Source organism: Oncorhynchus nerka, linkage group LG8, assembly GCF_034236695.1.
Source record: "Oncorhynchus nerka isolate Pitt River linkage group LG8, Oner_Uvic_2.0, whole genome shotgun sequence".
NCBI lineage: Eukaryota > Metazoa > Chordata > Actinopteri > Salmoniformes > Salmonidae > Oncorhynchus > Oncorhynchus nerka.
In genome coordinates, this window is record NC_088403.1 from 36,236,008 (window position 1) to 36,259,982 (window position 23,975).

The window sequence follows — 23,975 nt, forward strand, 5'->3', positions numbered from 1 at the left end:
TGACAACTATCTATGGGCAAAAACAAACAAAGAGCTGACATGGTCTAGTTGATCTGGACATTTCTGACACGTTATAAATGGCTTTTTGAGGTATGCAATGAATAACACGAGGAAATGATGCTTCACTAACCACTGGAGAAATTGCACCTTGTGCATTCCTATACAACTTTCAGGAGTTCCTTTCAAAAAATATATTATAAAAAATGTAACCTTGTAAATCTCTTTAGGACAAGGGGACTTCAGTATATTCGCCTGTATTTACCCCCCAAAAATGAGATGCTAATGTGGCTATCATAAAGTACTACAAATGCCACGATCTGGACGAAACTGCCAAATCAAGGAAAAGGTAAGTATCTCTGGATGTGCTATGGTAGCTAGGTGTAGACATTGTCTACATTTTTTAAATGAACAATTCTGAGTACTGTCTTGTGCAAGTTCTAAATTGACACTAACTGTTGGCACAGGTGTCATCTAGAGATGACTTGCAGGAATTTGTAGTCTTGCATGATGTCTACTTTGATGCTGATTAGGATTTTGGGATCAGAGTAAAGAAAGCTGAACAGATTGCTAAAAGTCACATTGTCCAGGAGAGATTTACATGGTTATGAAAACATCACTCCAGGGTAAGCCGACATGAAACACAGCCCTTATTTTGAGTGTTTCTAAAATTCCCTTTGGGGGAAATGCTTGGTGGAAAAACAATTTGGAACCATTTCCCTGTTTTACTGCTAGGTTTTGTGGATATGACACCTTCTGTGGAGCTCTATACCCATGGAAATAGAAACGGGTGCAGGATTTGTTTCTGTTCTCTTAAACCCTAGAGGGAGCTACATACCATGTACAGCCTGTGTCAGAACAAGACCTGAATATTGATTGCATTTGTATTACTTTGATATACAAAAAAATGTCTTTAGTGATGCTCATATCTGATTACTGTCCCTGGATAGAGGATGACTCCATTTATTAAAAATGCATCCTGTCAGAACATCAAAATTGCCTGCGTCAGTCTGCTTTGTGAAATGGAAGCGGGAGCATTGATAGTATGTGATGTGGATGTAGGGCTAGGAGGCGAGCAGAACTACCTGAGGCTTGCGGGTATCTAATGGACTAGTATATCAAGCATGCGTCACATCAACAGCCTCCCAATGTTAATCGGACCGCATTGTGTTCAGTAACCACCATGTCATTATAATCCATTTGGCTGCTTTTAATAATGGGTTTTTCACATTTCCGTTCCCTGAAAGCGGAAGACGGAATGGAAGCGATGTTTCCAGGAAATGAGATGTGTTCGTGAAACCTGGAGCTCGGGTCTGCGGAATGTTGAGGTTGAGGGGGGTCATGGGAAATGGATTCCCATTTCTTTGTGACCCCTTGGTGACCATTGTGTGCTTTCAAATAGTAATGACTCAGACGTACCCTGCTGTTAGAAAAAAACGTGATTATTTTAAAAGGGGGGGGATGTTGGTGAGCATGGAATATATTCCCAAAATGTGTAAGATTCTGAAATTGCTCTACAGATGTTGATATCATGGTATGATTAATTCAGTCAGTAATTTAGTAATTTCTTAACTATTACATGTGGTGTTATGTAGCCTAATGTATCATATGTATACACTTTTCCTTTTATCAATTAGTACTTGTAATGTACTTCCCAGGACTAACTACCACCTCAAGCAAGTTAACATTCCAGAGATGCTCAGTACCGCTATAGATGACTAACCTTTTAAGTTGTATTCGTCATATGTACCGGATACACAAAATATAAGAACAAAGTAATGGCTCAGTAAAATAGAATAAACACAACATTTCCTCAAGTTAACATCGTCCTGGGGTGTAAACTCTAAAAGGATAGCTGCTGAGGGGACAAGCTCGGTTTGCTATTTTTACCCTGGTCCCTAATATATCTATGTGGACTACTGAGGTGACGACAGCTGCAGCCCATCAGTGGCAGTTCTCCCAATCCCCAGAGAGACAGGCCTGCCAATGTTTTTCCTCTTCTATCTTCAATGTTATTTTAGTATTACAACTGAAGACCTAATGCGGAACTGAAGACGACTATGGTTGAGAGAAGTCCTGAAAAGCTTCAAAGGTAGTACTATGGAAACACAAGATATTGGAAATAGTCTGAACCTGCCCTGGTGATATTGGAACTATTTTATATCAGGCACTTATTGCAGTTTCTTCATTATTTGATTGCACCACAGTGGATTGCACCCACAGCACAGTAAACCGTTAATATGAATATCCTTCCTCCTCTGTGTGGGCGCATGTGTGAATGTTTGTGCTGTCATGCAGAAGTGTGTGTGTGTGTCCACTCCATTGTGTCTCTGCCCTTGTGCTGGTCTTGGAGAGTTCTCTCTGAAACAGTAGCCAGTGTTCCTGTGTCACGAGCTGGGCCGAGTTAGGGGCTGGGCTGCGCCTGAGTCTTGTGTATCCGAAATGGTACCCCTATAACTTATGTAGTGAACAACCTCCGGCCAACCTCATGGGCCTCTGTCATGTGTAGTATAAAGCAGAAGCTAACTTACTATGTGGGGAACGTGAGGTAAAACTCATGCATCATGTGACTAGTGTTTCTCATTGATCATGGCACTTGATGATATAGTTGTGTGAAACACATTCAGGGATTGTGGCCAAGATAGAGGTAAATTATCTAATGTGTGAATGCAAAATAATTGTCCTTCATTACATTGAGAACATCTATATTTAATATACACAGTCAGACTAAAGGAAATCTAATCTGGTTACGGTGCCCATCTATTGTGTTTTGAAGGTTAAGTTTTGACTCGTGTCCTTTAATAGAAGGAACAATGGCTATCATTGGGCAGATTGGATTATACTGATCCCTGGGGAACAAGTCTATGGCCGTTATGTGAACAGGCAAAAGCGGTGAAGGAGGAGCGCCTTTCTCAAATCTAACAGTAATCTGAGCTGCTCGGTCATGTTGTCAACAACGCAGCATGGTGCATCGTCCAGAAGCATTCATCTATTTTCTGTCAAATATGTTTGACTTTTCAAACTAGTTTTCATTGGGAAGGCAGATAAAGCATTTTTAACATACAGAGGTTGGCCTTTTCTGTCATATTACCCGCTCCCATCAAATTCATGACACATATTTTAGGGGATCAATTGAAATAGAATCTCAAGTGCTTCACATTACAAAAAGCTTTGCTACCGCTCATGACCTTGTTAATGGTTGGACTGGACTGTGTGTCATTGTGTCCTGTAGTCACATGTACCCACCGGGTGTGATGATAAGGACATCTGACAGGGAGAGAGGGAGTGAGAGAGAGAAGGGGTGGGACAGAGGGAGACGTAAAGATAGAGACAAGGGAGGTGGGAGGGGGACAAAAAAAGACAGAGCGAGAGGAATAGAGGGAGGGAGAGAGCTTGCTGCACCACACTAAACGCCCCCTGCTTGCATATTCACCAAACAATGCCCTTGCTGCAGCTGACTGGATGTCCTTATCAGGATCAGTGTCCTCTCACCTCATTGGCTGAGAATATAGGAGTGACTTAAACCCCATTGGGTGCCGAGGCTTCATGTGTGAGATTCATAGGATTGCAGCAACATCAGGAGAGGAGGGAGGGAGAATAGCCATCTAATACAGTATGTGATACATGAGTTTACCCCTCTGTTAAATTAATCTAATGGAGGACAGTGGAATAGATATAACAGAGTGGAATGGAACACAGTGAAATGGAACACCAAAACCTTAGGCTAGTACAGTAGAAATGTAGTAGTTTTACCATAGGTCTATGTTAACCTCTACGGGACCGGTGTCCCCCCCCCCGAGACGGTTGTGCTAACGTACGGTTTTGCTAATGTTGTAAGTAACAAGAACATTTCCCAGGACATAGACGTCTTATATGGGCAGAAAGTTTAAATTCTTGTTAATCTAACTGCACTGTCCAATTTACAGTAGCTATTACAGTGAAAAAAATACCATGTTATTGTTTGAGAAGACTGCATAACAACAACAACTTTTATCACGGCAACAGGTTTGATACATTCACCTCTGAAGGTAAATAATGTACTTACATTCAGTAATCTTGCTCTGATTTGTCATCCTGAGGGTCCCAGATATAAAATGTAGCATAGTTTTGTTTGATAAAATCCATTTTTATATTCAAATGTAGGAACTGGGTTCTACAGTTTGAACCCCTGCTGTGTCTGCCCACTCTAGATGTGTGAAGGTTAGTGTCTATCCTGTAGGGAAGCTAATTATCCATCATTTATGACATTCCTGGGAGTGTGTAAACTACATTTTTTATTACCATATCATTTTTGTATGTTCTTTATAGTTATGTACTTGAAAATATATGAACTGATCAATTCGGCACATTTGGGCAGACTTGATACAACATTTTGAACAGTAATGCAATGGTTCATTGGATCAGTCAAACTGTTTACATACACTGCTACCATCTAGTGGCCAAAATCTAAATTGCACCTATACTCCTAAGTGATATAATGGCCTTTCTCTTGCATTTCAAAGATTATGGAAAAAAAAAGAAAAAATAGAAAACGTTATGTTTTTTTCTTTGTATTATCTTTTCCCAGATCTAATGTGTTATATTATCCTACATTCATTTCACATTTCCACAAACTTCAAAGTATTTCCTTGCTAAAGGTCCTGAGCAACAGGCAGTTAGATTTGGGTATGTCATTTTAGGCAAAAATTGAAAAAAGGGTCCGATCCTTAAACGTCATCATAAAAATGCACAACATGATTTAAATAAATGTTTTCCTCCACCTACATAATCCCTCCAAAAACTGGGAACACTCAAACATGACAAAGGGGAGGACAAACAATGTGAGCACTGAGCCAAAGTAAACATCCTAGCGGCAGGGCGTTGTCTGTACAGGAGACAGGCAGTGTCTATCATCTGTCCACTGTCTGGTTTTATTGACATCACCCCTCTCTCTCCAGTTGACCGAGTGACTATTGGACCTGTTGCAGTAGTTACAATAAGAGACCCTTAGACCCTTGCAATATTACATCATCGTACTATACCCTTTACACATCACACTGCGAGGGAATGACAAAGGTTGACTGTATGTTACTGTAAAAAAAGTTTGTTACCTGGCTGCCTTAACATTTTTAAGTACAATTTGGATTTCGTGTTGAGTTAACCCAATCTAAAGTTACTTCAACCTAGTTAAGTAAGTGGAACTGACAAGTTGGATTTAATAACTTGTTGAGTGAACTTGATTACTTTTAGTCAAATCAATGTGCTTCAACTGATGTTTTTAGTTGTCTAACAAAGCTATTCAAGTTGTTTTGACAAATTACCAAGTGAGAAGACAAGTATTTGATAGTCAGAAAAACATAACTTTGTTGTTTTAACTTACTAATGTTTGCCTTCAAATGTCAAGTTGTGTCAACTTCCTATACAGTTGAAACAACTACTTAGAAGTGACTAAATCTTTCGAATTATTTAATAGAGATTTCAGAAATGAACATTACGCACTCATCTGTCTCTTGCTCAGATGTGAGCTTTTTCGCCAGCATAGTCTTCACCGTCCTCTCTCCTCATCCTTTCCTTCTCAAAACCCATTGGATGAAAAAGCCAGAGGTGCCGCTCCTCTGACCTTCTCCTCCAATGGGTTTTGAGGAGGCGAGGAGAGAGGACGCGAGGAGGATACGATTGATATTATTTCCGTGTCAAACTCAGCCAGTGGTGAAGCCCTACTTTGCATCCTCCTCTTTGGCTAAAAACCCGTTAAACCCCGAACTCCATAAGTGAAGTCATCTCGTCCTCTCACTACCTGACTCTCGACGCTGCTTCAGTTGCCTGCCTCTTAGGACCACAAAGGGATATAACCAATCTTTAAAATATATGCAAAAGGTATGTATGTAGCTACCGCCGGTGTTTGCTTTGACTTTGAGTGAATTGCTATCATAGTTTTCGATTATGTTCTGTCATGTGACGCACGACTGACTCATCACTTCGGTGTATGCTCAAAAATGCACGTAGGCCTACACACAATTTTTGGATACGTTTTGTAGCATGCAAATCTGGTTGCAATAGCCTGAATAATGTTCTTGATATTCCTACATGGTTTGGTATTTGACATTTAGAATAGACGATGTAGGCTACGCGAAGCCTAATAGCGTGCTGTGTTTTAGCGAGGTGGCCTAGCTCCCTATAATAGCGGTTGTCGTTAAAGGGGTGGATGCCGCTAATTTGACAGAAAACGGACCTTTTCCTCGTTGAGCTTCGTGAGCGACTCCGTCTTGAACGTGACACAGTTCTTGTATTACGGAATGTAATTTGAAGACGTGGTTAATGATTGACTGACGACATGAATATTGGTTTGAACTGGGCAGATTGTTAATGGACTGTGACAACATCCACCTCGTTTGTCTAATGTTATTGTAATGACCTGACTAGATCATAAATGAACAATTGTCCAGACAGAGGCTTGAGTTTGCGAATTGACGGTTTATTAAACCAACTTTACACAGGCTACTGTTTGGGCCGTAGCACACGCCAAATAGATGACAGATAACCCACAAGCCAATCGTGACTTTCTCTTGTGAAGCCCAGACGTAAGAGGGAGAGAACAAAGGCTGAACCTGGTCTTAACTTCCAATGCCCAACCCCCCTCCACGCCACTCCGCCAACCACCAGGATGCCCGGCATCAGAACATTCCAGGCATTCCCGTGATTGGCAGATAGCAGGTTGATTGACATGTCCGACATCTTGAAGCTTCAATATTTTTAACATGATCAAACATATTAGTATTAATATGCCTCTGTAGGGCGAGTCCACGACAGCAAGGCCCAAACATATATTTTTGGTATCACAGACTGTTCAGGAAATTCTCACGTAGAAACTTAATTGGGAGGAAGAATGTTTGATATTCTTTTTACATTTGTATCATAAACTACTTGAGAAGATCATGAGGCCATTTTAGGCCCTTTTTTCCATACATGCCTATTGAAAGACCCTATGATACAGACATATTGGTGTCATTATACATTTACATTTGAGTAATTTAGCAGACGCTTATCCAGAGCAACTAAGTCAGTAATGACTGCATACATTTTTCCGTAGCTACACGCGCACCATGCTCTACCAACTGAGCCACACGGAACCCATTATGGTTCTTGGTGTGCTCTAAAATGTGGATGTCTAGATTCTGAAATACATTTTGTCACATTATCTCAAGTACCCTTCTTGATTTTGTTCATATTGTTTAAAACGATGTACTGTACATGTACATCACATTTCCAGAGTGGGTGCTCTTCAACTTTTAAGTAATGATAAATGTTATGAGCAACACTGGGAATGGGCAAATTGATTTAAAGGGAACTCCCTCTGCTTGTGATTTGCTGCATGTGCACTCCTAAAAGAGGTCTGAGATTGTTTAAAGGAGAAGTTTACTCTATTTGAACCAAATCCTTATTTTTGATGTAAGTGGCATGTTATAGACTTTTGTTGTTGCTATTTCACTTGTTTTTTTTAAACTTACCCCAACAGCGATATCCTTCCTCATGCTTGTTCAGCAGTAGTTGTAGGGGCACAGAAAACATGAACAAAGGCTCCAAAAACAACCCAATACGTCCTTTAAGAAACATCAACATTCTATCGCCTTGTTCACTGGCTAGTTGGAACTAGGAAACTAAAAAATGTCTGACTTACTAACTGGTTGAACCTGGCACATGATAACTACAACCAGTTGTGCAGAACAATTAATTTCTTGGCACACCCATCCCATTACCGGGATCATTTCCGTCAACATCCGCTGAATTGCAGAGCGCCAAATTCAAATGATATTACAAAAAAGGATTACATTTTCATGAAATCACAAGTGCAATATAGCAAAACACATCTAAACTTGTTGTTAATCCACCTGGCGTGTCAGATTTAAAAAAAGCTTTACAGCAAAAGCTATCCAAGCGTTTGTTAGGACATCTCTCTCAGCAGACAAAACATTACAAACAGCTAGCAGCAAAGTAGATTGCTTTTCTGACTTTCGTGAACAATCAAATGAATCACTTACCTTTGATCTTCGGATGTTTGCATTCATGAGACTCCCAGTTACACAATAAATGTTACTTTTGTTCTATGAAGATTATTTTTTATATCCAAAATACCTCCATTTGGTTGGCGCGTTTTGTTCAGAAATCCACAGGCTCAAGTGGTCACGACGGGGCAGACAAATTCCAAATAGTATCCGTAAAGTTCGTAGAAACATATCAAATGTTTATAATCAATCCTCAGGTTGTTTTTACAATAAATAATTGATAATATTTCAACCCGGACCGTAGCTATTTCAATAGGAGAGAGAGAGAAAATGTCTGCTCCAAGCTGTTGCTCATGCAAAACTCTGCTGGTACCCAGCCATCCACTGACGCGATGTGATCGTTCTCGCTCATTTTTCAGAATAAAAGCCTGAAACTATGTCTAAAGACTGTTCACACCATGTGGAAGCCATAGAGAAAGGAATATGGTTGATATACCTATAAATGGAGGGAAGGCATGCAATGGAACAGGGAGATTTGTTTCTCTTAGGCACTTCCTTGTTGGATTTTCCTCAGGTTTTCGCCTGCAATATCAGTTCTGTTATACTCACAGACAATATTTTGACAGTTTTGGAAACTTCAGCGTTTTCTATCCTAATCTGACAATTATATGCATATTCTAGATTCTGGGCCTGAGAAATAGGCAGTTTTATTTGGGTATGTTTTTCATCCAAACATAAAAATACTGCCCCGTACACTCAACAGGTTAACTTCTTGCGTCGAGCCATCCCAGATCCGGTATCGTGACTACAGCCTCAAGCTCATTACCTTAACGCAACGTTAACTATTCATGAAAATCGCAAATGAAATGAAATTAATCTATTTGCTCTCAAGCTTAGCCTTTTGTTAACAACACTGTCATCTCAGATTTTCAAAATAGGCTTTTGAACCATAGCTAAACAAGCATTTGTGTAACAGTATTGATAGCCTAGCATAGGATTTATGCCTGGCTTTCAGCATGCAACATTTTCACAAAAAACAGAAAAGGATTCAAATAAAATCATTTACCTTTGAAAAACTTCAAATGTTTTCAATGAGGAGACTCTCAGTTAGATAGCAAATGTTCCGTTTTTACAAAAAATATGATTTGTGTTGACAAATCGGTCCGTTTTCTTCATCATTCTTCATCACGTTTGGGTAAGAAAAAAACCGAAAATTAAGTCATTAAAACGCGAACTTTTTTCCAAATTAACTCCATAATATCGACAGAAACATGGCAAACCGATGTTTAGAATCAATCCTCAAGGTGTTTTTCACATATCTATCGACGATAAAATCCTTCGTGGCAGTTGACTTTCTCTTCTGAAGAAATGGAACGCGCATGGACCTACAGATTACGCAATAATTTCAACGCAGGACACCGGGCGGGACACCAGGTAAATGTAGTCTCTTATGGTCAATCTTCCAATGATATGCCTACAAACACGTCACAATGCTGCAGACACCTTGGAGAAACGACACAAAGGGCAGGCTCATTCCTGGCGCATTGACAGCCATATAAGGAGACATTGGAACACAGCGCCTTCAGAATCTGGGGCATTTCCTGTATGAAACTTCATCTTGGTTTCGCCTGTAGCATTAGTTCTGGGGCACTCACAGATAATATCTTTGCAGTTTTGGAGACGTCAGAGTTTTGTCTTTCCAAGGCTGTCAATTCCATGCATAGTCGAGCATCTTTTCGTGACAAAATATTGCGCTTAAAGCGGGCACGTCTTTTTATCCAATAATGACATAGCGCCCCCATAGGTTGAAGAGGTTAACTGATATTTTTGTTCGTTTTCAGTTTTTAACCTCTAGCGTCGAGCAATCCCGTATCTGGGAGCGTAATTATAGCCTAAGCTCATTACCATAACGCAACGTTAACTATTCATGAAAATTGCAAATGAAATGAAAGAAATATATTCACTCACAAGCTTAGCCTTTTGTTAACAACACTGTCATCTCAGATTTTCAAAATATGCTTTTCAACCATAGCTACACAAGCATTTGTGTAAGAGTATTGATAGCTAGCATAGCATTAAGCCTAGCATTCAGCAGGCAACATTTTCACAAAAACAAGAAAAGCATTCAAATAAAATAATTTACCTTTGAAGAACTTCAGATGTTTTCAATGAGGAGACTCTCAGTTAGATAGCAAATGTTCATTTTTTCCAAAAATATTATTTGTGTAGGAGAAATCGCTCCGTTTTGTCATCACGTTTGGCTAAGAAAAAAATCCGAAAATGCAGTCTCTACAACGCTGAACTTTTTTCCAAATTAACTCCATAATATAAATAGAAACATGGCAAACGTTGTTTAGAATCAATCCTGAAGGTGTTTTTCACATATCTATTCGATGATAAATCATTCGTGGCAGCTGTGTTTCTCCTCGAAGCAAACGAAAAATACACGCAGCTGGAGATTACGCAATAATTGCAACGGAGGACACCAAGCGGCCACCTGGTAGATGTAGTCTCTTAAGGTCAATCTTCCAATGATTTGCCTACAAATACGTCACAATGCTGTCGACACCTTGGGGAAACTGATGAGTTTCAGAAGAAAGGTCTTTGTTTCTGGCCTTTTTGAGCCTGTAATCGAACCCACAAATGCTGATGCTCCAGATACTCAACTAGTCTAAAGGCCAGTTGTATTGATTCTTTAATCAGAACAACATTTTTCAGCTGTGCTAACATAGTTGCAATAGTTTTTTTTAAAGTTTTTTTTTTACCCCTTTTTCTCCCCAATTTCATGGTATCCAATTGTTTTCGTAGCTACTATCTTGTCTCATCGCTACAACTCCCGTACGGGCTCGGGAGAGACGAAGGTTGAAAGTCATGCGTCCTCCGATACACAACCCAACCAAGCCGCACTGCTTCTTAACACAGCGCGCATCCAACCCGGAAGCCAGCCGCACCAATGTGTCGGAGGAAACACCGTGCACCTGGCAACCTTGGTTAGTGCGCACTGCACCCGGCCCGCCACTGGAGTCGCTGGTGTGCGATGAGACAAGGACATCCCTACCGGCCAAGCCCTCCCTAACCCGGACAACTCTAGGCCAATTGTTCATCGCCCCACGGACCTCCCGGTCGCGGCCGGTTACTTGGGCGCGAACCCAAAGTCTGATGGCACAGCTGGCGCTGCAGTACAGTGCCCTTAACCACTGCGTCACCCGGGAGGCCCGCAATAGGTTTTTCTAATGATCAATTAGCCTTGGTGGTTGCCCTCTGCTGGTGACTTGCAGGATGTGCGACGATGCGAGCAAAAGGAGGTCTGCGATTGCCTACTATGCCAATTTCTCTGTATACAATGGGCCTTAACTTTAAAACTAGCAGAGATCCCACTCCGGAACTTTGATATACCGGTAGAGTATATATTATGTTCAACAATATATTACAACTTTTGCCAAATATGTTTATTAATGTCAAAAGTGTTATTGAAATAAACATACTACTAATTACAGAGTAAGAGATAAGGCTTCATATGGCTAGGTAGTATCTGTAGGTACTACATTTTGCTTTGTCACACCTACAGATGGAACATTATGGAGTCTTAAAATGTCACAGATATTGCAGATTCAATTAATTACATCTTAAAGCATAATTGAGAAATAAGTCAACTATATATATATATATATTTATTTATTTCTCCTTGTGAAGAATCACCCTAAAATATCCTTCCTTTTACAGAAGATTAAAATATATTAAGACATGTATCACTGTTTTAATATTTGAGAATCGTAATAACATTACTATTACCAATCACATACACTCACATCCGGCTGTGTTAGAACAGGTGTCTTCAGCTGAAATTCTATTCAGGTAAAATTGTAACAACACTGTTGCATGACCTTTGTCACTGTTCTGTCTCTGGACTCTAGTATCCTTTTTAGCTTCTGATGGAGGATTAAAGCCACTGTTGGTAAACAACACAAATCAAAAGTTATTTGTCATATGCTTTGTAAACAACCGGTGTAGACTAAAAGGGAAATGCTTACTTAGTCTACACCTGTTGTTTAACACGCATGTGACAAATTTAATATTTGAATTGTTTGCCAACTGTTGTAACTGCCTCTCACATGGACATGCAATAGGCTAGATATTTGCGATTTATGTTTGCGATTACGCCTCAGCAGCAGCAGATGGAGGGGGCAGTGGGTTTTGTGGATTATAATTTTGGGTCGGGCCTATAGATGAGGATTAGGGTGACCTCAGAGGTGCGTGTTTGTCGTACCCTTTTTTTGGGGGGGGGGTTACTGCGTATTCTCTGGTCCAGGAGGACCTCCTGGTTGGATAAGGACAAAGTAGCTAAATCTGGGCCTGTGGAAGTAGGATGTCTCCCTGCCGCCTTTGATCTGTGGTGGTGCCTGTATCTGGCGGCAAGGAACCTTGCCAGACAAAGCAAGTATCCTGTTTGATCAATATTGTTAGTTTGATAACCAGGCAATGTCCGGTCATTGTGATTGCCTTAGGAAATCACCCTGGCTTAGTTGTTGCTTTATATTGTTCCGTATGTCTAGCCAGAATATTCTAGTAAAATGACGAAAGGACATAATTATTGTCCTTGGGATTTGATAGTTAACTTATTACTCGTGTGTTTCCTTGGTAGGGACTGCTCAGTAAGGAAGGTTGTAATGGTAGGATGTCCAGGCTTTTGATTCCAAAGATCCTCTCCTACAAGTGTTTGAAGCTGTATTGTACTGTTGGTCTGCGGTTGGTTGCCTGCCAAAGCAGCAGGACTGAAGTTGACCAATGGTTTGAAGCAATGCCAGTTTACTAGTCTTCAATTGGGCTACAGTATATCAAGCAATATTCACTAACTGCACTGTAGTAGCTATGGAAAACAATAGCAGGACATTTTAGAAACGTGACCCTTAACCCACTATACACTAATCAAAATGGTTTCCAAATGGTTACGAAATGCGTGGTTACGAAACAAGACCTTTGGCCCCTGGCCTCAAACACTAGGGACAGGCCTAGGTAAGATGCTATTTCAATTACTTTCAAGGACATTTCGTAGCAAGTATTTGGATATGTTTTCTTTGAAAATAGGCTACAAGTAGTTGAATATTCAGAATGCATTTTCAAATATTTAAATACTTCATGCGTTTGAACCCAGGTCTGTTTGGTCCTAGGTGTATTTGAAATAATGTATTTTGAAGTTAGTAGTTTAGGCTATTTATCAGAAGTTTATTTGAAAATACTTTCAAAAGTAGCTGATTTTGACAATAAATTTAAAAAAAGAACTTAAATATGCATTTATTTGAACCCAAGTTTGACTAGGATATTGGTTTTGACTCAGTCTGGAGTAAATCAATTAAATACAGCAGTGTTTGTTTGATTGGCTTAAGAAATGCATTCCTTGGGCTAGATTCCCAGACAGATTAAGCCTATGCCAGGACTAAAAGAGCGTGCTCAATGTTGAGGCAAGAGCATGATTACCTCACACAAATTTCACACACTTTAATCTTGGACCAGGTTTCTCTTTGAATATGTATTTTCTCTCAAGTACACTCACCTTAATTAACTAGACTAAAGGCTAAACTCTCTCCTTCCTTCTCTCCCTCCTCCAGCGTCGTGAATCATGTCGTCTGTGATGCAGAAGTTGATCACCCCCATGGCCAGCGGCCCTGCTGAGCCCCCCAGGAACAAGGTGACCGTGGTGGGGGTGGGCATGGTGGGCATGGCCTGTGCCGTCAGCATCCTCCTCAGGGTAAGATGACTATATCACTGTCGTACTGTTACTTTACACCTGCATTACTACCCTTACTATTGTGTTTATTAGTACTTTAACTCTGAATTACTACTACTATTGTGACACCAACAAATAGTTACCACTCAGTTATTACGTAGCCTGGTTGTAGTTGTGGATTTTACCATATCATTTCTAAGTAAATACCAGGTATTCGTGGCCAAACTATCCTTCTGGCCCTTCTTTCCACCCCTGACCTCCTCCTCCTGTAGGACTTGGCTGATGAGCTGGCTCTGGTTGACGTGATGGAGGATAAGCTGAAGGGAGAGATGATGGACCTGCAGCACGGCAGCCTCTTCCTAAAGACATCTAAGATAGTCGCCGACAAAGGTAAGAGAATCCCCCTTGTGTGTATGCCACTGGAGTGGTTCAGAGCAATGTATGTATTTTGCCATTGAAAGTGTAATGCAGCTTGTTTTGAAACCAGTTTAAGGTTGATTGCATTTCATTGATTGCCATTTAGATGTTTTTTTTCACCCCTGCTAAATGGGAAAAGTCTACGTAATTCAATTGCTCTTTCCCGATCTCTGTCCAGACTATGCCGTGACTGCAAACTCCCGCATCGTGGTTGTGACCGCTGGCGTGCGTCAGCAGGAGGGAGAGAGCAGGCTCAACCTGGTCCAGAGGAACGTCAACATCTTCAAACACATCATCCCCCAGATCGTCAAACACTCCCCCAACTGCACCCTTATTGTGGTGTCCAACCCAGGTACACACACACTGACAATTTAAATCTTGGACACAAGGTAAATTGTTTCCATCATTATCCCATAGATTGCATTGGCCAACCCAGTTCCAACATTCCACCCTTACCAACTGCTACAGTATCACACCACTCCACAATTCAAGATAAGAGGGCACTGTGACAACAGTGGGTGGCAGGGATGGGCAGTCAGTCATTAATGCTGTCAAGGGTGTGTGTGTGTGTGTGTTTGACCATATCCCTAACTCTATCCCTGTGTCTCCCTACCCCTAGTGGATGTGCTGACCTATGTGACATGGAAGTTGAGCGGCCTGCCCAAACACCGTGTCATCGGCAGCGGCACCAACCTGGACTCCGCCCGCTTCCGTTTCCTGATGGCTGAGCGCCTGGGCATCCATGCCACCAGCTTCAACGGATGGGTGCTGGGAGAACACGGCGATACCAGCGGTGGGTAGGGATGATGGTGATTGGTCCTGGTAGAGCACGGCGATACCAGCGGTGGGTAGGGATGATGGTGATTGGTCCTGGTATAGCACGGCGATACCAGCGGTGGGTAGGGATGATGGTGATTGGTCCTGGTAGAGCACGGCGATACCAGCGGTGGGTAGGGATGATGGTGATTGGTCCTGGTAGAGCACCTGATACCAGCGGTGGGTAGGGATGATGGTGATTGGTCCTGGTAGAGCACGGCGATACCAGCGGTGGGTAGGGATGATGGTGATTGGTCCTGGTAGAGCACGGCGATACCAGCGGTGGGTAGGGATGATGGTGATTGGTCCTGGTAGAGCGCAGAGACCCCATCGGTGGGGATGATGATGACAGTGGAGTGCATACTTTAGTGGGAATCTGAGCGCATGTGTGAACTTCTTGTCACACCTAGTAAGCCACACCCATTTGGCAGCTTTAACAGCTTTTAAAACAAAAGTACTTGTTTTGGCATTGTTACATCACTCTGCACATCCACATCCATCTCTGTCAGAAATAATGAGTGAGTTGAGTCTGCGTGTGTTAAAAAAAAAAAGAAGGAAATCCTGATTATTTTCTGGGTAAAATAATAAATATCTCTGTATGTGTTAGTCCCTGTGTGGAGCGGTGTCAGCGTAGCTGGAGTCAACCTGCAGAAGCTGAACCCAGAGTTTGGCCTTGACGGAGACAAGGAGGACTGGAAGGCCACCCATAAGGAAGTGGTCGACAGGTAAATACCCCAGACCTATCCCCAGCTCCATCCAGAGTCTAAATATGTACCTCTGACTCACCTAGCGCTCGTAGTACAGCTAGAGTTTCCACCGTACTGCTCACCACCTTCTGATTCATTCATATCTACTGGAGCTGTCAAGGTGTAAGGGCTAAAATAAGGATGAGATCAGGCTGGGCTAATTTTTGGTATCATTAATATAATGAGTTCTACTGACATTGTATACTAGAATAAGTATCAAAGACCGCCCTCACATTTTTATTTTGCATTAACCTTTTATTTGAGTTAACGTTCATGCAGTTTTACCTGTTCAAGATGGCAACAGTTGGATGTAGATGCTGACTGACAGTGATTGTTTTGTGTGCTCCTCCAGTGCCTATGAGGTGATCAAGCTGAAGGGGTATACCAACTGGGCCATCGGCCTGAGTGTGGCTGATCTCACTGAGAGCATCATCAAGAACATGAGCAGGATCCACCCTGTCTCTACCATGGTCAAGGTGACGGGAGAACACACACGCATGCGTGCAGACACATGCACAGTTACACATTATGTGCATGTAAACACACACACAAAGAGCGAGAGAGTGAAGCTAACACACACATTTCTTTGTGATGATGACTGACAGCTGTGTTTTGTTTCCCCAGGACATGTATGGTATTGGCGAGGAGGTGTTCCTGTCCCTGCCATGCGTGCTGAACAGTAATGGAGTGGGCAGCGTGATCAACATGACCCTGACCGACGCTGAGGTGGGCCAGCTGAAGAAAAGTGCAGACACACTCTGGGGCATCCAGAAGGACCTCAAGGACGTCTAGAGACGCACAGCCACCCTTTCTCCCTCCGTTCCAGACCTAGTTCCACCAGTCCTCCGATCTACTGTGTCCATCTCCCTTTCATCTTAATCTACTGGTATACATTCTGCCTTTCATCCCCCCTTCCTTTCCTTTTGTAGGATGAGGTTACTGTGTTGTTTCCGTGCTGCTGTTGTGAACCAGTATGACTATGTACGCTCATTGGATTCATGTGTTGCAGCTGTTGTACTACGATCAAAAAGTGTTGGCTTTATCCTCCATTTGCACTTTCTTGAAGCACTGTTCTGTTCACTTCCTGTCGGGAGCGCAGGAACAAAGACCCTATAACTGGGTCTCCTCCTGTTGAGGAGCAGTGATGTTGGTTATTGTGCGAGATGTTCAGTCTGACATTGATTGCCAGAAAGGAACAAAGGGGGGGAGAAGAGGGCAGAGGTGGAATCAATCGAAACGGCCTACTTTAGTAGTTTTTATTTTATTTTTTACTTACTGTAACACCCATGTTTGTAATGAATGACAACAACCAATGAGTAACTTAATAAATACTTTAACCGTATGAAGCATGTTATTGTGTCCAATGACATAAATGTTCCTCGATAAACTAGGCTACACAATGCCTTCCTGCTGTTAGATATTTCTACTAAGTCATTTGACATTTTAAAAAATGAGTGACGTGTAGAAGGAAATCCAGATCCCTTGTCATACTTTTATTCACATAAACCATCAAATTAATTTGGACAATACTGACATTTTCAGTAAAGAAACATTCTGTTAACATGCCGTACTGTTGGCTACTTCAAATCAAAATCAAATTTATTTATATAGCCCTTCGCACATCAGCTGATATCTCAAAGTGCTGTACAGAAACCCAGCCTAAAATCCCAAACAGCAAGCAATGCAGGTGTAGAAGCACGGTGGCTAGGAAAAACTCCCTAGAAAGGCCGAAGCCTGGTTCCTCTCTAGGTTATGTGGGGTGGCCAGTCCTCTTCTGGCTGTGCCGGGTGGAGATTATAACAGAACATGGCCAAGATGTTCATAAATGACCAGCATGGTCGACTAATAATAAGGCAGAACAGTTGAAACTGGAGCAGCAGCACAGTCAGGTGGACTGGGGACAGCAAGGAGTCATCATGTCAGGTAGTCCTAGGGCTCAGGTCCTCCGAGAGAGAGAAAGAAAGAGAGAACGCACACTTAGATTCACACAGGACACCGAATAGGACAGGAGAAGTACTTCAGATATAACAAACTGACCCTAGCCCCCCAACACTAAATACTGGAGGCTGAGACAGGAGGGGTCAGGAGACACTGTGGCCCCATCCGAGGACACCCCCGGACAGGGCCAAACAGGAAGGATATAACCCCACCCACTTTGCCAAAGCACAGCCCCCACACCACTAGAGGGATATCTTCAACCACCAACTTACCATCCTGAGACAAGGCCGAGTATAGCCCACAAAGATATCCGCCACGGCACAACCCAAGGGGGGGTGCCAACCCAGACAGGATGACCACAACAGTGAATCAACCCACTCAGGTGACGCACCCATTCCAGGGACGGCATGAGAGAGCCCCAGTAAGCCAGTGACTAAGCCCCTGTAATAGGGTTAGAGGCAGAGAATCCCAGTGGAAAGAGGGGAACCGGCCAGGCAGAGACAGCAAGGGCGGTTCGTTGCTCCAGAGCCTTTCCGTTCACCTTCCCACTCCTGGGCCAGACTACACTCAATCATATGACCCACTGAAGAGATGAGTCTTCAGTAAAGACTTAAAGGTTGAGACCGAGTTTGCGTCTCTGACATGGGTAGGCAGACCGTTCCATAAAAATGGAGCTCTATAGGAGAAAGCCCTGCCTCCAGCTGTTTGCTTAGAAATTCTAGGGACAATTAGGAGGCCTACGTCTTGTGACCGTAGCGTACGTGTAGGTATGTACGGCAAGACCAAATCAGAGAGATAGGTAGGAGCAAGCCCATGTAATGCTTTGTAGGTTAGCAGTAAAACCTTGCTTTGACAGGAAGCCAGTGTAGAGAGGCTAGCACTGGAGTAATATGATCAAATTTTTGGGTTCTAGTCAGGATTCTAGCAGCCGTATTTAGCACTAACTGAAGTTTATTTAGTGCTTTATCCGGGTAGCCAGAAAGTAGAGCATTGCAGTAGTCTAACCTAGAGGTGACAAAAGCATGGATTAATTTTTCTGCATCATTTTTGGACAGAAAGTTTCTGATTTTTGCAATGTTACGTAGATGGAAAAAAGCTGTCCTCGAAATGGTCTTGATATGTTCTTCAAAAGAGAGATCAGGGTTAACTTAACATCACTTTTCTTCCCCAGCCAACAAATGAAGGCCCTGTCCACTGTTTAGTGGTTGCTGAAATGAGTCTAGCTGATTCAAGACAATTCCACTCCATTACCAAAAGTATGTGGACACCCCTTCAAATTAGTGGCTTCGGCTATTTCAGCCACACCTGTCAAAAAAGTTGTCTGTCCTCGGTTGCAATACTCACTACTGAGTTCCAAACTGCCTCTGGAGGCAACGTCAGCTCAATAACTGTTCGTCTGGAGCTTAATGAAATGGGTTTCCATGGCCGAGCAGCAAGCCTAAGAGCCCATGCTCAATGCCAAGTGTCGGCTGGAGTGATGTAAAGCTCGCCGCCATTGGACTCTGGAGCAGTGCAAATGTGTTTTCTGGAGTGATGAATCACGCTTCACCATCTGGCAGTCCGAAGGACGAATCTGGGTATGGCGGATGCCAGGAGAACTCTACCTGCCTGACTGCATAGTGCCAACTAAAGTTTGGTGGTGGAAAAAGAATGGTCTGGGGTGGTTTTCATGGTTTGGGCTAGGCCCCTTAGTTCTGGTGAAGGGAAATCTTAATGCTACAGCATTCTAGACAATTCTGTGCTTCCAACTATGTGGGGCAACAGTTTTGGGAAGGCCTTTCCCTCTTTCAGCATGACAATGCCCCTGTGCACAAAGTGAGGTCTATACAGAAATTATTTGTTGAGATCAGTGTGGAAGAACTTTACTGGCTTGCACAGAGCCCTGACCTCAACTCCATAGGACACCTTTGGGATGAATTGGAACGCCGACTGCGAGCCAGGCCTAATTGCCCAACATCAGTGCCTGACCTCACTAATGCTCTTGTGGCTGAATGGAAGCAATTCCCTGCAGCAATGTTCCAACATCTAGTGAGTGGAAAGCCTTCCCAGAAGAGTGGAGGCTGGTATAGCAGCAAAGGAGGGACCAAATACATATTAATGCCCATGATTTTGGAATGAGATGTTCGACGAGCAGGTATCCACATACTTTTGGTCATGTAGTGTGCTTTCAGAGATTGAGTGTATTTTCCTTATTGTGATTACAAGGTGTAATAATTACATCACACAAGACATGTACAAAAAATTTATTCAGCAGACTTGTATTTCCCAAACCCACCTTATAAGTAGACAATATGACACACAAACTCTTAACCTCATGAGTGAATGGTTATAAGGATGCTGCTATAACTGCTATAGCAAAAGATAATTGACCATCTCCATTGTTTAAACATTGGTTCCTTCTTGGGAAGGAACCAATTTAGGCAGGAATTTCTAGTTCTCTGAAGTAGAGTAGAATAGGCAACAATTTGCTTGTACTGGATCTTATGAGGCTGGCCTTGGATGGGTTAAATTTGTCGCGCTTTCCGAATCGGAGACCAAACGGGTTGAAGTTGAATTTGCTGGTCCGAGTTAAACGATGTTTGCAGATAATTTGTTGCTGGTCTTCATCACCTTCTTTCAAAAGGTAACAAAGGTTCGCATCGTCAGGTAAATTCGGACTGACGACTTTACTTCTCATCACAACAGAGTGCCCCTCTTGCGCCTTAGCAGGTGTATGTCCTGAGAAAAGAGAGAGGATCAAATCTTATTTTATTCATTTTGGACATTAAAAAGTTTGTCTCAGGACATTATGAGAAGAAAATGAACCTATAAGAAATCAAAAAGTCATTAGAATATATCAAAGCAAGAAATTACCTGGAATATCCGTCCACCCAAATCCTGGAGTTGGAGTCCCCCATGTTCCATACTGGCGAATTATCGCACAAACCAGGAAAAATGCCAGCATTCTCATTCTGTCAAAATCCAAGTGATCACACTTCGCATCCAACCAATGCAGCAAGAAACAATGTGTGGTCATATACACTAAGCTGTCTTTCTTTGATGCATGACGTGTATTCTCTGCCTTTTATATTTCCGTCTGTATGCACCGGATTGTTAGGAGCGAGATGACAGCGGATGAGTCGCGTTCGCGGCGCTGTCCACTGCTTAGTGGTGCTGAAATGAATAATTCATTACCTTCTAGGAAATGTTGACAATCCGTGCCAAGGGGTGACTTTTCTCTGAAAATTTGACTGTCAGATGTGGTCATTGTTGAATTGATGCTGTTTGCTAGAGTGCATGAGAGGTTTGAGGGATATGGGAAGATTTTGGGCAGCAGACACTAGCCAAATATCAATTATGCGTTTGCTTGACATCCATATTTTATTTTAATTTTAATTTTATTTCACTTTTATTTAACCAGGTAGGCAAGTTGAGAACAAGTTCTCATTTACAATTGCGACCTGGCCAAGATAAAGCAAAGCAGTTCGACAGATACAAAGACACAGAGTTACACATGGAGTAAAACAAACATACAGTCAATAATACAATATAAACAAGTCTATATACAATGTGAGCAAATGAGGTGAGAAGGGAGGTAAAGGCAAAAAAGGCCATGGTGGCAAAGTAAATACAATATAGCAAGTAAAACACTGGAATGGTAGTTTTGCAATGGAAGAATGTGCAAAGTAGAAATAAAAATAATGGGGTGCAAAGGAGCAAAATAAATTAATTAATTAAATACAGTTGGGAAAGAGGTAGTTGTTTGGGCTAAATTATAGGTGGGCTATGTACAGGTGCAGTAATCTGTGAGCTGCTCTGACAGTTGGTGCTTAAAGCTAGTGAGGGAGATAAGTGTTTCCAGTTTCAGAGATTTTTGTAGTTCGTTCCAGTCATTGGCAGCAGAGAACTGGAAGGAGAGGCGGCCAAAGAAAGAATTGGTTTTGGGGGTGACTAGAGAGATATACATGCTGGAGCGTGTGCTACAGGTGGGAGATGCTATGGTGACCAGCGAGCTGAGATAAGCGGGGACTTTACCTAGCAGGGTCTTGTAGATGACATGGAGCCAGTTGGTTTGGCGACGAGTATGAAGCGAGGGCCAGCCAACGAGAGCGTACAGGTCGCAATGGTGGGTAGTATATGGGGCTTTGGTGACAAAACGGATTGCACTGTGATAGACTGCATCCAATTTGTTGAGTAGGGTATTGGAGGCTATTTTGTAAATGACATCCCCAAAGTCGAGGATTGGTAGGATGGTCAGTTTTACAAGGGTATGTTTGGCAGCATGAGTGAAGGATGCTTTGTTGCAAAATAGGAAGCCAATTCTAGATTTAACTTTGGATTGGAGATGTTTGATATGGGTCTGGAAGGAGAGTTTACAGTCTAACCAGACACCTAAGTATTTGTAGTTGTCCACGTATTCTAAGTCAGAGCCGTCCAGAGTAGTGATGTTGGACAGGCGGGTAGGTGCAGGTAGCGATCGGTTAAAGAGCATGCATTTAGTTTTACTTGTATTTAAGAGCAATTGGAGGCCACGGAAGGAGAGTTGTAATGGCATTGAAGCTTGCCTGGAGGGTTGTTAACACAGTGTCCAAAGAAGGGCCAGAAGTATACAGAATGGTGTCGTCTGCGTAGAGGTGGATCAGAGACTCACCAGCAGCAAGAGCGACCTCATTGATGTATACAGAGAAGAGAGTCGGTCCAAGAATTGAACCCTGTGGCACCTCCATAGAGACTGCCAGAGGTCCGGACAGCAGACCCTCCGATTTGACACACGGAACTCTATCAGAGAAGTAGTTGGTGAACCAGGTGAGGCAATCATTTGAGAAACCAAGGCTGTCGAGTCTGCCGATGAGGATGTGGTGATTGACAGAGTCGAAAGCATTGGCCAGATCAATGAATACGGCTGCACAGTAATGTTTCTTATCGATGGCGGTTAAGATATCGTTTAGGACCTTGAGCGTGGCTGAGGTGCACCCATGGCCAGCTCTGAAACCAGATTGCATAGCAGAGAAGGTATGGTGAGATTCGAAATGGTCGGTAATCTGTTTGTTGACTTGGCTTTCGAAGACCTTAGAAAGGCATGGTAGGATAGATATAGGTCTGTAGCAGTTTGGGTCAAGAGTGTCCCCCCCTTTGAAGAGGGCGATGACCGCAGCTGCTTTCCAATCTTTGGGAATCTCAGACGACACGAAAGAGAGGTTGAACAGGCTAGTAATAGAGGTGGCAACAATTTCGGCAGATCATTTTAGAAAGAAAGGGTCCAGATTGTCTAGCCCGGCTGATTTGTAGGGGTCCAGATTTTGCAGCTCTTTCAGAACATCAGCTGAACGGATTTGGGAGAAGGAGAAATGGGGAAGGCTTGGGCGAGTTGCTGTTGGGGGTGCAGTGCTGTTGACCGGGGTAGGAGTATCAATACTCAATACTCAATACTCAATATACTCAATATCAATTACTTCACCCATGATTGATTCTTGTAATGTTGGGCCATCAGAAATGGATGCATTCTATTTGACCAACATTCAACCCCATGCTTAAAACACAACTCATTCAGGACGCATGGGGGTGCCAAGTGTTTGCATAGCCAACACAACATATGGGGACTATTTCTGGGAATGAAACCCAGATTATTTAATGACAAATTATGCCATATACCACCAATATGCCTACCTATAGGCTAAACCACCTATAGGCTAGGCAATATTGAGAAATAGGACTATGGGGGTGCCAAGCAAAAATGAAAGCAGGAAGCACCAGTGATTCGGTCTATAAAAAAGTGGTCAGATGAAGCAGATGCTAAACTACAGGACTGTTTCGCTAGCACAGACTGGAATATATTTTGGGATTCTTCCGATGGCATTGAGGAGTATCAGCTTTATCAATGAATGCATTTAGGACGTTGTCCTCACAGTGACTGTACGTACATACCCCAACCTGAAGCCATGGATTACAGGCAACATTCGCACTGAGCTAAAGGGTAGAGCTGCCACTTTCAAGGAAAGGGACTCTAACCTGGAAGCTTATAAGAAATCCCGCTATGCCTTCCGACGAACCATCAAACAGGCAAAGCGTACTCCGACACTCGTCGGATGTAGCAGGTCTTGCAAACTATTACAGACTACAAAAGGGAAGCACAGCCGAGAGCTGCCCAGTGACACGAGCCTACCAGACGAGCTAAATAACTTTTATGCTCACTTCGAGGCAAGTAACACTGAATCATGCATGAGAGCATCAGATGTTCCAGGTGACTGTATGAACAAGCTCACCGCAGCCGATGTGAGTAAGACCTTTAAACAGGTCAACATTCACAAGGCCGCTGGGCCAGATGGTTTACCAGGACATGTACTCCGAGCATGCGCTGCCAACTGGCAAGTGTCT

The 23,975-nt window shown here is 42.7% G+C and overlaps 2 protein-coding genes across 5 annotated transcripts; one reads left to right on the top strand and one right to left on the bottom strand.

Annotated features, from left to right (window-relative positions):
• The first annotated feature begins 3,586 nt into the window (after positions 1–3,586).
• On the top strand, positions 3,587–17,025 carry LOC115133233 (L-lactate dehydrogenase B chain-like). Of its 4 annotated transcripts, none has more exons than XM_065021753.1 (8): positions 3,587–3,610; positions 13,586–13,725; positions 13,977–14,094; positions 14,300–14,473; positions 14,741–14,914; positions 15,545–15,662; positions 16,036–16,159; positions 16,308–17,025. In XM_065021753.1, exons 2-8 carry the CDS (start codon positions 13,597–13,599, stop codon positions 16,473–16,475), a joined length of 1,005 nt encoding a protein of 334 aa, XP_064877825.1. In that variant the 5' UTR covers positions 3,587–3,610; positions 13,586–13,596; the 3' UTR covers positions 16,476–17,025. The 4 variants fall into 4 exon arrangements, with proteins under 4 accessions (XP_064877825.1, XP_029522116.1, XP_064877824.1 ...); XM_029666256.2 differs by lacking the exon at positions 3,587–3,610 and adding an exon at positions 3,663–3,830; XM_065021752.1 differs by lacking the exon at positions 3,587–3,610 and adding an exon at positions 3,926–4,025.
• A 2,857-nt stretch (positions 17,026–19,882) lies between these two features.
• On the bottom strand, positions 19,883–20,679 carry kiss2 (kisspeptin 2). The gene is made up of 2 exons (XM_065021205.1): positions 20,475–20,679; positions 19,883–20,339 (listed from the first exon to the last, which is right to left on the bottom strand). Exons 1-2 carry the CDS (start codon positions 20,635–20,637, stop codon positions 20,038–20,040), a joined length of 465 nt encoding a protein of 154 aa, XP_064877277.1. The 5' UTR covers positions 20,638–20,679; the 3' UTR covers positions 19,883–20,037.
• Between the last annotated feature and the right edge of the window lie 3,296 nt (positions 20,680–23,975).

Bases quoted from the DNA above. Each gene is read 5' to 3' on its own strand.
- LOC115133233 (XM_065021753.1), top strand. From the start codon at position 13,597: ATGTCGTCTGTGATGCAGAAGTTGATCACCCCCATGGCCAGCGGCCCT. The intron at 13,726-13,976 runs GTAAGATGACTA...CTCCTCCTGTAG, and splicing joins CCGTCAGCATCCTCCTCAGG to GACTTGGCTGATGAGCTGGC. The intron at 14,915-15,544 runs GTGGGTAGGGAT...TGTATGTGTTAG, and splicing joins AGAACACGGCGATACCAGCG to TCCCTGTGTGGAGCGGTGTC.
- kiss2 (XM_065021205.1), bottom strand. From the start codon at position 20,637: ATGACCACACATTGTTTCTTGCTGCATTGGTTGGATGCGAAGTGTGAT. The intron at 20,340-20,474 runs GTAATTTCTTGC...CTCTTTTCTCAG, and splicing joins TGGGTGGACGGATATTCCAG to GACATACACCTGCTAAGGCG.